Source organism: Neovison vison, chromosome 9 (genome assembly GCF_020171115.1).
Source record: "Neovison vison isolate M4711 chromosome 9, ASM_NN_V1, whole genome shotgun sequence".
Taxonomy (NCBI): domain Eukaryota; kingdom Metazoa; phylum Chordata; class Mammalia; order Carnivora; family Mustelidae; genus Neogale; species Neogale vison.
In genome coordinates this window covers 74066434-74079815 of record NC_058099.1, presented here as the reverse complement: position 1 = coordinate 74079815, position 13382 = coordinate 74066434, and the positions used below count along the sequence as shown (strand labels likewise).

Below are 13382 nucleotides of genomic sequence, written 5' to 3'. Positions count from 1 at the left end.
CATCAATCAGTGTGGGTGTGCACGGGTCACAGTGTAGAAATACGCATTTTTACATAGCATCTGTCAAAAAAATCGGGAAGCTGCAGCTCTGACAGTAATGTGAATTCTCGATTGATCGTCTGCAGACACTTCTGTGGTCCTCCTGGTAGGAAAAAAAGGGCTCGTACTACTATTTTCCATCGAAGGTGTGACTGTCAGGCCCATGGTCTGCTCTTACACTGTCACAGGGCCTCCGTTCTCTTAGCGTGCAAGGGGCGGGCACAGGCCTCATCTGTCCTGCGTCAGGTGACCTGAAATCTTCCCATACTGTGTGCCTGCCGCTTTGTGGGACGGGAACCGCTCCTCGTCCCTCAGCAGCCACCATCCTCGGGTCTCAGAGCATGCGGGTCCCCACCCCTCCCACCTGCATTATGTGACAGAAGCCAGCAGACCGCGAGGGAGGGATGGCCCTTGCAAGGTCCCAAGAATGTTCTGGTTTCTGGCCAGCAGAAGCCTGACTCCCGGGGGCACCGTAGCACCCTGAGGAGGCCGCTGCTCTTCCCTCAGGTTTGGGAACGATCTTCACATTTCAAACAAGCTGTTTGTTCTGGATGCCGGCGCTTCAGGCTCTAAGGACATGAAGGTCCTTCGAAGTCACCTGCAAGACATCCGGAGCCAGATTGTATCGGTGAGTGAGCCGGGAGGCTGCAGGCCCACCTTTGCCCAGACCGTGCGGTCACCCCAGAGCCGACCTGTTCGTGCTGTCCTCGTGGTTTGGTTAAGTCCTCAGGGGCTCCGGGACGGGGCAATCACAGGGCTGTGTTTGTGTCCCATTGCTCTGGAAGGAAGGAAGAGTGAGAACAGGAGGGGGCCTGGAGCTGAGGGGTTATGGACATGGGGTCACCTTTGGGTGTATGAGATTCTGACAATTTTAGTAACATGGCCTTTTACAAATCACAGAAACCACCCAGAAGTGACTTACTGTGCGCTATTTAGAAAATGCAGAGAAGCATCTGCGGGACTCAGTCGGTTAAGCGTCCAGACTTGGTTTTGGCTCAGGTCTCGATCTCATGGGCCGTGAGATCTAGCCACACACCAGGTTCCACGCTCAGCCCAGAGTCTGCTAGAGGATTCTCTCCCTCTGTCCCCCCAACCCCGCCCTTGTGTATGTGCTCTCTTCCTCTCTAAAATAAATGAATTTATTTTTAAAAGAGCTTATTTATTCAAGACCGACGGGGGGGGGGGAGGAGAGGTGCACATGCTTGCATGAGCAAGGGGGAAGGCCAAGCAGGGAGCCTGATGCAGGGCTTGGTTCCAGGACTGGTGACCTGAGCCACGGAAACTGCCTAACTGACTGAGTCACATAGGCACCTCCATAAATAAGTAAATTTGAAAAAAAAGCCAGGGGCACTTCTTAGAGTTAACACAGTTCCAGCATACATCTTTCAGGAATGAGATAATTGGATTGGGTTTTTTATTTTAAAATTTCAGTGGAAGAATAAATAACATATTATAAAAACCGTGTAGGTAATCCAAAATTTAAAAAATCAGTAAGTGGAGTAAATGAGTATAGAAGTAAATCACAATATCTACAGAAATTTAGTAGAAGACAAAGATGTTGTTTCGGTTTTGGGGAAATGTGATTTCATCCGTGATCTGACACAACTGGCTATATTCTAGAATGAAATGAGATTGAATTCTATTCACTGAGAGTCCCAAAAATAAATTCTAGGTGGATTAAACCTATTAAATGTCAAAAAAAAAAAGAAGAAAAAAAAAACCCCTGCAATATCTTGACTAAGTTTTTAAAGTAACTTGGTACTGCTTTGGAAAACCTTTTAGGTCATACAGGGAACCCTACAAGTTTTCAAAGAAAGTGTATCTATTTGACAATATGGAAGCTAAAATTTCTTTTCTGTCAAAAAAATTCCATGAACAAAGTTAAAAGGTGAAATAGACTGGAAAAAAATATTCTCGGTGCCTCTGACCCATAAAAGGTTGCTGCTCTATAATACTCGAAAAGTTCTCCAGAGCTGTCATGAAAGGGTAAACATCCCAAGGGCAGAAAGCTCCCTGAAAAGTTGCTGCTGCCCCAGCCTCCCGGGTGGGAACAAGGAGCTTGTGTCTCTCCTTCCCTTGTGTGGGGCAGGGCAGGGGGTGGCTCCACTTAGAGCTTACTGCTTCCCTGCTGGGACATGCCTGTTCACACCAGGCTCTAGTTCCCGACGTGCTATAGGAATCTTTAGGAAAACTCTGGGCCCACCTGAAGGCCAGTCCTTGCCTTCCAGTGGGAGCCCTAGTAAGGCACAGTGAGTGGGGAGTAGTCTGGGGGGGGGGTCTCAGAAGAACCCCGTCTCAGAAACCAGTGGGCATCGATGGGGAACAGTGGTCTGTGAAGGGCCCCAGCCCCTCCCCACCAGTTGGCAGTAGGGGCTCTGCTCTGGGCTCAGAGTTTGAACTGGGGGGTGGTGAGATTGTCTGCTTCACAAGCCCCACCCTCAACTCCTGAGGCCGAGCAGGTGGAACCCATCACACAGACCGCCGTTTTGCCTGGGAACTTTGTTTTACGAATAGGGAGTGGAATTTAGCTGACCTAAAGGGATTCGAGAAGGAACTACCTGATTAATGATGCAGGGCAGTGTATGGCTGGCTTTTTTAATTAGGATGGTGTGCGGATTATCTGAGTCTGTCACACAGATGATTTATTTAATGGAATTAAAAGATTAAAAAACAATTTCAAGGGGAGTGGGGGGATGGGTAAAATAGGTGAAGGGGGGTGGGAGTTACAACTTTCCAGCTGTGGAGGGAATAAATCGCAGGAATAAAAGACACAGCATAGGGGCTCCTGGATGGCTCAGTGGGTGAAAGCCTCTGGCTTCGGCTCAGGTCATGGTCCCAGGGTCCTGGGATCGAGCCCCGCATCGGGCTGTCTGCTCAGCAGGGAGCCTGCTTCCCTCTCTCTCTTTGCATGCCTCTCTGCCTACTTGTGATCCCTGTCTGTCAAATAAATAAAAATCTTAAAAAAAAAAAAAAAAAAGACACAGCATAGGGATTATCATCCATAGTATAGTAACAGTGGGCGGTGACAGAAGTCACCACACTTGTGTGCTGAGCCTGGCATAGCCTGTGGACTGGTCCAGTCCCTGCGTCGCGCCCTAAAACTCTCACAAGGTTGCGTGTCAACTATACTCAAAATTTTTGGAAATAATTTAAGAAAGAAATCTATTTCAAGCCCGTTACCAAGAATTAGTCTCATTTAAACTGTATTTATCCACAACATTCCCACGAATGCCTAATTTACTGTAAAAACCCACTGGGATATTGCTAAGGAGGGTTCATCTCTTTTCCTATCCCTTTGCTCATCAAGTGACCATCTTGTGGCTGAAAGAGTTGCTCCAGGGGAGGACGGAACACAGCTTTTGGGGCCAAGGCGTACTGAGATTGAGTCCCTGTTCCAAATGCCTTGTTATGAAGCCTCCCCCCTATTTAACCATTAGCCATAGAAAGGAAAGCTTCCGTGTCCTACTTGATGCTTGTAACCGGGTTTCACAGGGAGGCAGCGCTGTAAAGAAAGAACTGGCCCCATTTGCCCAACAAAAAAGCCCTAACTCATCCCGAGTATTTCTTGCAACGGTGCCTAAAAGAGAGCCATCCCCTCTCCCTGGGCTTCTCCAAGGGAGCGCCCTGGGCCGCCGGTTGACCTGCCCTGTCCTGCACGTTCCAGGTGTGCCCGCCGATGACGCACCTGTGTGAGAAAATCATCTCCACGCTGCCTTCCTGGAGGAAGCTCAACGGGCCCAACCAGCTCATGTCGCTGCAGCAGTTTGTGTACGACGTGCAGGATCAGCTGAACCCGCTGGCCAGGGAGGGAGACCTCCGGCGCATAGCCCAGCAGCTCCACAGCGCGGGCGAGGTAGGGGGCGGGGCCCGCGCGGGGGGGGGCGGGGCTCCACGGGAGTGTTTCCGCCCCCTCAGAAGGGGCTTTGAGCCCGCAGAAGCCAACTGACCAGCCACCCACAGTCTATCCAGACGTGGGGCCCGGGTGATTTTCGGACCTGCCGTTCTCTGCTTCCCTGCCCCCCCTGAGAGCTGTCCCATGGCTGTGTGCGGCTTTGCTCCTTTTCCCGCTTGTGTGAGTTAGGGGACACAGTTCCGCTGCCCGGGGCAACTGGACCTCTTTCCTCTTATCTTGGGGCACCGAGTGTTTAGCTGTGATTTTCTGCCCCATGGGCTTAAAGTCCAAACAGACTTTGGGGCTTACAGATTATTGAGAAAAGGCAGTGACGAGAGGACATCCAGAGACACTTTGACCCAGCAAGCAGTGTCCCCCAGAAATGACCCAGAAATGGAGACCTTTGCTTCTGCGTGTGTGGCATTCAGCACTGGGGCTTGGGACTGCTGTTCTCATCGCCTCCTCTGCCTGTCCCCAGAGAGGGGACCTAGCCTTTTCGTTCCTCCATCCTGTGACATCAGGGGACAGTTGAGGCTAGTCCAGGCCACGAAGAACAGTTCTGAACGTGAAAACCGAGAAGCAGTTCTGAGAATTCTAGACACCAGCAGCTTCTGGTCCAGTCTCAATGTCCCCCTGACTCAAGACCAGTGTGTGTGGGTCAGATAGGCCTGACATTAAAACTGAATCTGGTGACCCTGAAAATTAGAGCATCAGGCAGCGAGAGCAGGAGCCTCCGAACTCTGCTGAAACTCCTGGTAATCTACAGGCCCCTCCCGATGTGCTTTAAAGTGACTGAATCCAAGGACGGGGATCCAAGCTTACATTATAAGATAAGAGTAACCGTAATAATAAACTCAGTCCATTGGCCCAGTCTTCTCTTGTCTTCTGATATCTGACCAGCAGTTTCTAGAGCAAGGGTATAATCCACTGTATTCTTCATTCTCCTTGCCCTTGAGACTTTTTAAGTGAGTAAGTGAAGCTCTGATAGTAGGAGTAAGAGAGGGGAATCTGTCAGGTGCCCCCGCTCTGCTTGGCCACCAGCCCCTCCCCCAGGCTTTTACTGCCCGCTGGTAAGGAAGCTCTTAGGCACATGTCACCGGTTGTCCTGATGCCTTTTTCTGCTCTGGGACCCCTCACTGCACGAAGTTGTCTGTCCCCTTAGTCTGCTCCCGTGTGGCCAGTGTCTCAGTCTTCCCTGACCCTGAGGTCCCACCAAATGCCTTAACAAGCAATAGATCTGCTCTACCCTCCCAGAAATTGTCATTTTAGCGACCATTTGGAACAGACTCGTGGGCAGAGGGGTTCTCAAAGCTGTAACTGCTGTGTAGACTAGAAGGTGGTCCTGGTACCAACAGTCAGGAGCTTCCGCCTCCACGTGAGGAGGGAACCGGCTCTGGGTTCAGAGGGAGGAGGGGAGGGGAGGTGCGGCGCGGAGCACAGCTGCCTCTGGGTGTTGTCCCTTTTCTCTCTCGCAGACTTCTGCTTTTTCAAGAAACACAGGTGACAGGTAAGGCTCCAAGTCCTGTGCAGCCTCGTTCCTCCCTCCTCCTCTCTAGCACCACTGCCTGCCGGCATCGCTTTCCAGACCTTTTTTTCTGTATGTGTTAAAATTTTACATGATGAAATAATATAACAACTGGAATCTTTTTCCTGAAAATTTTTAAGCCTTCAGGGAAGTGCAAGAAGAGCTCAGTCATCATCTGCTTCACACTTAAGTTAACCAAGTGTTTACTCCATTGGCGCTGTGCCTCCTCTCTCTCTCTCTCTCTCTTCTATTTATTTGCTTATTTATTTTGCAAATATGACATTTCACCCCTAAATAATTGAGCTTGTAGCCCCTCCACTGTGGGGTATCCTCCCACTGGTACAAGGTGGAGGAGGAACCGTAAAGTAGCTCCCAAAATGAGACCAAAAAAACGAAGCAGGCAGCTCCTTATAGTTTACAGTTTTATTCGGCGGGACTTATGAGCAGGGGAGATGGGGTGGGCAATGACCCACTTGTGCTGTTTAGTCTCCACAAAGTCTGGACTGTTGTCTACAGATTTTGTAGACAGGGTCCGTGTGCCACTCACGGACTTTTAACATCGAATTAGATCTCATCGGGGCACCTCGGTGGCTCAGGGGTTAGAGCCTCTGCCTTTGGCTCAGGTCATGATCCCAGCGTCCTGGGATCGAGCCCCACATCAGGCTCTCTGCTCAGTGGGGAGCCTGCTTCCCTTCCTCTCTCTCTGCCTGCCTTCCTGCCTACTTGTGATCTCTGTCTGTCAAATAAATAAATAAAATTTTAGATCTCATGGCACCACCTGTGTGTCAGGAAAGGGAGACACTTTGTTCTCTTCAACAAATTTACCAAGGGTCAAAGCAAGCTTCCTACCCTCCTGGCCTTGGTGGGTGTTTCTCAGGTTCGTATGTTAATCTCCAAGAGCCCCCTGGGCCACGGAGGGCGTCAGCAAGTGACCGAACAAGACAGAGGACTAAGGATGGAGTCACCCGGATTACCACAATTTAATTAATTGTGTTCCAGAAACATAGCATGGATATAATGCTACTATTGAATATATAGTCCCCATTTGAGTGTTTGCCGCTCATCCCAGACATTTCTGTCATAGCTGTTTGCATTCATTCGTGTGTTCATTTGAGAATGTAGAATCCAGTCAAAATTTTCTCACTGCATTTGTCTGCCATCTCTCTCTCTTTTTGCCTTTCTTTCATTGCATTGACCTTTTTTTTTTTTTAACTGTCCAAGGTAATCTTTTCATTCCCTCTCAGAACCTTCTCAAGCTGGTGTTTTGGGTCGCTGTTGGATTTCCAAGATCTGTCCCCATGAATGCCCTGGGTCAGTTTTTGCAACATGTGCTTAGAGTTTATCATTTTTCGGGTCCCCTAGCACTCTGAACTGGTGCCTCTGGCCATCTTGGTCCCCACGTGTGACCTCCTGTCGTCCCTTCCGGCAGATCAACATCATGCAGAGCGAAACGGTGCAGGACGTGTTACTCCTGGACCCGCGCTGGCTCTGCACCAACGTGCTGGGGAAGCTGCTGTCCGTGGAGACCCCACGGGCCCTGCACCACTACCGGGGCCGCTACACCGTGGAGGACGTCCAGCGCCTGGTGCCCGACAGTGACGTGGAGGAGCTGCTGCAGATCCTGGACGCCATGGACATCTGTGCCCGCGACCTGAGCAGCGGGACCATGGTGGACATCCCCGCCCTGATCAAGACGGACAACCTCCACCGGTCCTGGACAGACGAGGAGGACGAGGGGCGGGTCTATGGTGGCGTGCGCATCGTCCCCGTGGAGTACCTCACCCCCTTCCCGTGCGGCATCTTTCACAAGGTCCAGGTGAACCTGTGCCGGTGGATCCACCAGCAGAGCGCGGAGGGAGACGCAGATATCCGCCTGTGGGTAAACGGCTGCAAGATCGCCAACCGCGGGGCCGAGCTGCTGGTGCTTCTGGTCAACCACGGCCAGGGCATCGAGGTGCAGGTACGCGGGCTGGAGACGGAAAAGATAAAGTGCTGCCTCCTGCTGGACTCCGTGTGCAGCACCATGGAGAACGTCATGGCCACCACGCTCCCTGGGCTGCTGACGGTGAAGCATTACCTGAGCCCCCAGCAGCTGCGGGAGCACCACGAGCCCGTCATGATCTACCAGCCGCGGGACTTCTTCCGGGCGCAGACCCTGAAGGAGACCTCGCTGACGAACACCATGGGGGGCTATAAGGAGAGCTTCAGCAGCATCATGTGCTTTGGCTGTCATGACGTGTACTCGCAGGCCAGCCTCGGGATGGACATCCATGCCTCGGATCTGAACCTCCTGACCCGGAGGAAGCTCTGTCGTCTCCTGGACCCACCCGATCCCATGGGGAAGGACTGGTGCCTTCTCGCCATGAACTTGGGTCTCCCCGACCTTGTGGCGAAGTACAACACCCACAACGGGGCTCCCAAGGAGTTCCTCCCCAGCCCGGTCCATGCCCTGCTCCGGGAATGGACCTCCTACCCCGAGAGCACGGTGGGCATCCTCATGTCCAAACTGCGGGAGCTGGGGCGTCGGGACGCAGCAGACTTTCTACTGAAGGCATCCTCTGTGTTCAAGATCAACCTCGACGGCAATGGCCAGGAGGCCTATGACTCGAGCTGCAACAGTGGCACGTCTTACAACTCCATTAGCTCCGTCGTGTCCCGGTGAGGGCAGCCTTGGGCTTGGGCGGGGTCTCTTTGGACTGCAGAACGGGGACGCGGCCCCTCTTTCCCATCCAGAAATTCAGGGTGCATCCCCCCATGCCCACATATGGAAGGATGCCACCCTCCCCCCTGTTTTACCAGTCTCTCTGCCACTGTGTCCCTCCCACTCACACACTCCACTGTGTGTGGATGGTCTTTCTCGTTTCAGAGCAGACCGTGCATCCCCTTGTCCTCTGGCCGTTTGAGAAACTAGCGTCCCTCCTCTCTGTGTTCTGGATCCATCTCACCTCCAGCACCTTGCTCCTTGCTGATAATTTTACTGGAATTCCTCACTTTCAATGAAATTTTTTAAACTATGGATTGTCCTTTAAAGAAAAGGAAAAAAAAAAAAAACCCACACACATTTATCCAAAATGTGTATTTCTTCTCCTCTTGTCCCTGTTAGACCACGTCCTCAGCTTATCTCTTTGGTGTTTGTAGGAAGGACTCCCATGCACGGACTCCCACTGTATCCCTCATAAACAGACAACATGTGAGTGCCTTTGCAGAAGAGGGTGTGTCTGAGAGCAGCCGGGTCAGCCAGGAGCTGTCGCCAGGAGACGCCCCCTCTCTGTCCCTTGCTGTCTGCTGATCACCGCTGGAGGTGCTGCGTTCTGAGTGGTTTGTCCCCCAGTAGTTTTTGTGTTTCACTTGGCAAGGAAAGGGGAGGAAGGAACCCTCTTCTGGAGTCATTTCACGACCGGCGCTGTTTCCACGGAAAGACGTGTCTTTGTTGCTCTTGTTGAAACGTCGACGTGCGGGTCCACACGGCACCTGCCCACGGTCCCCCCGCCTCATTCCCGCACATCTCAGGTAGAAGGTGACACAGCTGCAGTTGAGGAAGGCCTGTGGGAGAACTCGGAAGACCCCTGCCCCTTGGCGTGTGACAGTCCGTTGTCATCGGTGCACAGCGGACGATTTTCACATCTAGCTTCTGGTTCCGTAACCTTGTGTACTTGAAGTCCAACAAGATGAAGGAAGTCAGTTTCCTTGCAGTGATTTTAAATTGTGATGGAGTTTTAAGTTGATATGAGGGAACGTGTCCTAATTCTTCTGTCCTGGGAAGCATGTAATTTTAATGTTCCATTCCATGTGTGTATATGTGTATATATATATAAATATGCAGTATGTATATACATATATATGAATACAGGTATTTTTACTTAATCTATACAAGGTAGTAAAAAGATGTTGGTTTCTCACTTCTGTTCTCTTTTTTTTCTTTTCCCTTTTTTTTTTAATATAAATAAACTATTGCTTGTTGCATTCGATTGTTGGTCATTCATTCAAAAGGGATCCTTTATCTCTGTTTTATTTTCACCCCGCGGTACCCACAGAGCGGACAAACTGCACTGAAGTCCAGAAAGTCCGTGAACCTGAACCCCCGTATGGACACACCCAACTTATTTGGGGGGTGTTATGACTAAAATTGGGAATGGTACAGGGAAATGGGAAGAGCCCAGAAGGTTTTCACATTTGTTCTCACTCAAAGAAGGGAGCCCCTTCCATTGTTCTTGCCTGACCCAAACACAGGAGGAATCCTGGAGTCCTGGTGCGGGTACTCAGGGAGATTGGTCTGTACACATGTGCGGGGAACAGCCTGCAGGAGGGAGAGAAAACCCACCACATATTACCCTTCATGAACAATCACACCCGACACTGTGCAGGGCACCAGAGGCCAGGACAGATTCGGGAAGAATCTGGAGAAGCCTTTCCTGTTCCTGCTCGAGTTCTAACCCAGCTCAGAATTCTGTCCCCAGACCTTTCACAGACTGCAAATGGAAACAGAAAAAAGAAACTCTTGGGGCCAGATGTCACAGAATTAATAAAAAATTCAATTTAGAAATGCAACGGTACCAAAACCATCGTAGGACCCTGGCCAGCTCGAGACAGTACCTTCCTGTGGTCGCCTCATGAATATGTCTGTCTTCCCGCCACGTGGGGTTAACACTTCTAGGATTTCACAAGTGTGCTCAAGGGTTGGGGGACTTGTGTCCAAGCACTGATTCCAAAAAGGATTCCCTTTTCTTTTTCAAAGGTAAGTATTTTTGGCTTTTTATACCTGTTCTTGATAACCCAATATTTTTTGTTCTCTGATTCTGTCCTTCAAAGACATAACCAACCACCAGAACGCCCTGATTCAGGCGTTCACTGCTGTACTTCGGATCATAATAAATGCCTGGAGAGTAAAATTCAGTGCTGGCGTGAGGTTTTCCATGTGACATGTGATAGTAACCCAGCCTATCAACTACGATAAGGGAGATATTTCAATTTTCAGTGAAATGATCTAAGTCCAGATATGATTAAAAGCTAGATCTTTTTGGTCCCTGGGTGGCTCAGTTGGTTGAGCGACTGCCTGCAGCTCAGGTCATGATCCCAGAGTCCTGGGATCAAGTCCCACGTCAGGCTCCCGGCTCCTCGGGGAGTCTGCTTCTCCCTCTGATCTCTCCCTCTCATGCTCTCTCTCTCTCTCACTCTCAAATAAATAAAATATTTAAAAAAGAAAAATGCTAGATCTTTTTTGGCTAGGTAGGAGACTTGGGCCCTCATCTAACACCCGCAAATACACGAAGTGGCCCCATCTCTTTTCTAAATAACAGATCATGAACCAGAAAAGACCACTCATGGGAACCTACCTTGAGGGTGTCAGCCTAAGGAAACACCACAGATCACAAAATCACTTGAACCAAGCTGCTCTTTAAAGTTTCAAGTGAAATCCTATGAAAAATTTCAAAATTCTAGTAACTTCAAAGAGGTATAGTAAATTAAGTATATTGGTCAAATTATATAGCCTTTTAAATATATTTATGAAGTGATGAACATGAGGATGTGTTTCCAGTCATTACAAATGGAAGCATTCAGCACAAATATTACATGTATAGAATGAACAATTGTGTAAGCCAACACCCCACAGAATTCTACATGAAATTTGACATGACTCAGTCTTGTGCATGATGGTGGCTTTTCCATTTTTTGCCTAAATGTCTCCTTAGACAAATGCTTATGTTGGTTCCAGAACCGAAAGGAATCCAGGCTTGGATCGAAGCTGCAGAGACAGGTCCCATAGTGGCCACTGCCTTCAGAAGTTTGTATGCCATCTTAGGGACTACCCAGAACCCAGTTACACTGGCAGCAGAATTTTCTGGACTGTATTTGCAGGATTGGAGCTTTCAAAATAGAGACTTCATTACTTGATTACTGATCCATCTCCTGGGGACATGAGATCAAGACAGTTTGCAGGTACAAAGGCTACAATCTAAATTGTGACTATGAAATAAAGTTTCTCTTTTCTCTGCACGTGTTCAAGTTTATAACAAGATAAGGTGCTCCATTTAACCATAAACAATATGGGTAGGATTCCTGTGAGTCCAGGCCTCCGTCGTTCTGAACATACTGGAAGGGACAACTGATCAGATGACCATCACTGCCTTCAGCCCAAGAGCAGGTTCTGCTTACTCAGTGACACTAGATAGCCAGTTTTCTGGAACATCGGTCCTTCGAGGGCTCCAGTTGCACTAAAAGCCCAACCAAATTGGAACCCTGGAACCAAATTAAAAAGCTCTCAGGCTACAGAACCAAGAGCAAGAGCTATTAGCTCTCTTGGCTACAGAACCAAGAGCAACAGCAGCTCCCACATCTGAAACTCTTTTGAAACATCATGACCTGTCCATTGTTTCTCAGCCGAACACAGCAAGGACACGGATTTCTTTTGCCTTTACTCTTGAGCGGCAGCTGCTGAGTACTGGCTCACCTGATCCTTCACGGGGTTTATGGAGCCTTTCTCTCTTCAGTCGACAGATGAGGGGGTCTCAGCAGAGAGAGGGGCTTGGCACACATTCGCCTCCTCACGCTTCGGTATCTGAAGGCCAATCATTATGGGCCTGAATTCTTCATTGGTCTTTAAGGAAAAGAAAGTGGAATGTTGAAAATTGAGATTATTTTGGCAAAGCACTGAGGACGGGACGCATGAAACATTCAGCAACCCAAGCCACACTCACCAGGTCACCAAAGGCATTCACTGCCGTCTCAAAGCTGTGTTTTCCTTGGCTGTACTCCTGGTTGTGCTGTTCAATCACTTTCAGATTCTTCTCCCACACTGCTCTCCTCCATCCTTCTTCATTCTGCAGAAAAACAAATGAACTATCCTCTATTTCTATTTAAAACCAAATAACCTACTCGAAGTGGATGTGCTCACAGAGGGGAGCAGAGACCTTGACTGGGGCTGGGCTGATGCTCCAGGAGCTGCTCTCCAGCAACCACACAGCAGGACGTCTGTCCCCACCTTGCGCAGTCACAGTGGCCTGCTTCCTGCCTGGGTACCAGTGGCCTCCAGGAGCTACTCCCCCCATGGACTCCGACCAGCAATAGAACATTCCCTTGGGTCTCAGTGGACAGCTCAGATGTTACCAGCCTTGTTGTACAGTCTCTTGTGGGCCGCCTTCCACCGGGACCAGCGCACATCTAAGCTCTGATCAAGTTGTGGAGCAGCTGAGGCTATCCCCAGGCAAAGGGCAGCCAGGAAGAGAGAAGGATGCATGTTCCAAAACTTAAAGGAAAACACATGAGTTTCCGATTAAACTGAACTCTCAAAAACCCCGTCCTTCTCTCTTCTGAGACGTTAGCGCCACCATAGTGGAATAGGAACAGAATTTATCCACCAGGCTGTTGGGAAGGCTGTGGGTGTGGGATGGGCTGGGGACTTCAGCCCCGCTCCCTGCCCTGTGACCCGTCTGCGGCTTCCAGGCCATGTGAACAGGGGCACATGGCACCACCATCCTGTAGCCCCACATGGAGGTGTACGATGGGGCCAGGCCCAAGTACAGCACGTCCAGTGAGCCCTGAACCTCTGACCCAAAACGTAGTTCTGGTTTGGGGAATTGCCCGCACCTCAGGACTGGCCCTGGCCTCACCTGTGGCAACTGTAGCTACGTTGACCCAGTCACAAGTGCAGGTCTGGGGGTCTCCCAGGGTGGGTGAGGGTCCCAGGCTTTGCACGGAAGGCCCTGGTTTTCCCAGGGCCAGCCCCACCCCCACAGGCCTACACTGTGACAGACTCTGCCTGCCTGTGTGCACAACTGACTCTGGGCCTAGTGGCCGGTGGCAAGGCATCTGGACAGTGGTGCTTGAGTCAGCTGACCCGGAGGAGGGGACGCCGGAGGACCAGGGTCGGTGCTGAGGGGAAGTCTACGCCTTCTCTGGGGGCCCAGATCAACTAAGTACCCCAAATTC

At 50.3% G+C, this 13382-nt stretch overlaps 1 protein-coding gene and 1 pseudogene across 8 annotated transcripts in view; one reads left to right on the top strand and one right to left on the bottom strand.

Annotated features, from left to right (window-relative positions):
* The window catches only part of DAPK1 (death associated protein kinase 1), a 172315-nt gene extending 162896 nt beyond the window's left edge, over positions 1–9419 (top strand). For 6 of the 8 annotated variants that reach the window (XM_044265767.1, XM_044265770.1, XM_044265765.1 and 3 more), the window contains exons 24-27: positions 547–667; positions 3704–3892; positions 6886–8114; positions 8595–9419. In XM_044265767.1, coding sequence (XP_044121702.1) covers positions 547–667; positions 3704–3892; positions 6886–8114; positions 8595–8745 — 1690 coding nt within the window. In that variant the 3' untranslated portion in view covers positions 8746–9419. Of the gene's footprint in view, positions 1–546; positions 668–939; positions 1124–3703; positions 3893–6885; positions 8115–8594 lie in introns of those variants that run through there. The other 2 variants (XM_044265771.1, XM_044265772.1) reach the window with 2 other exon arrangements.
* A 499-nt stretch (positions 9420–9918) lies between these two features.
* On the bottom strand, positions 9919–12690 carry LOC122916756 (annotated as a pseudogene).
* Between the last annotated feature and the right edge of the window lie 692 nt (positions 12691–13382).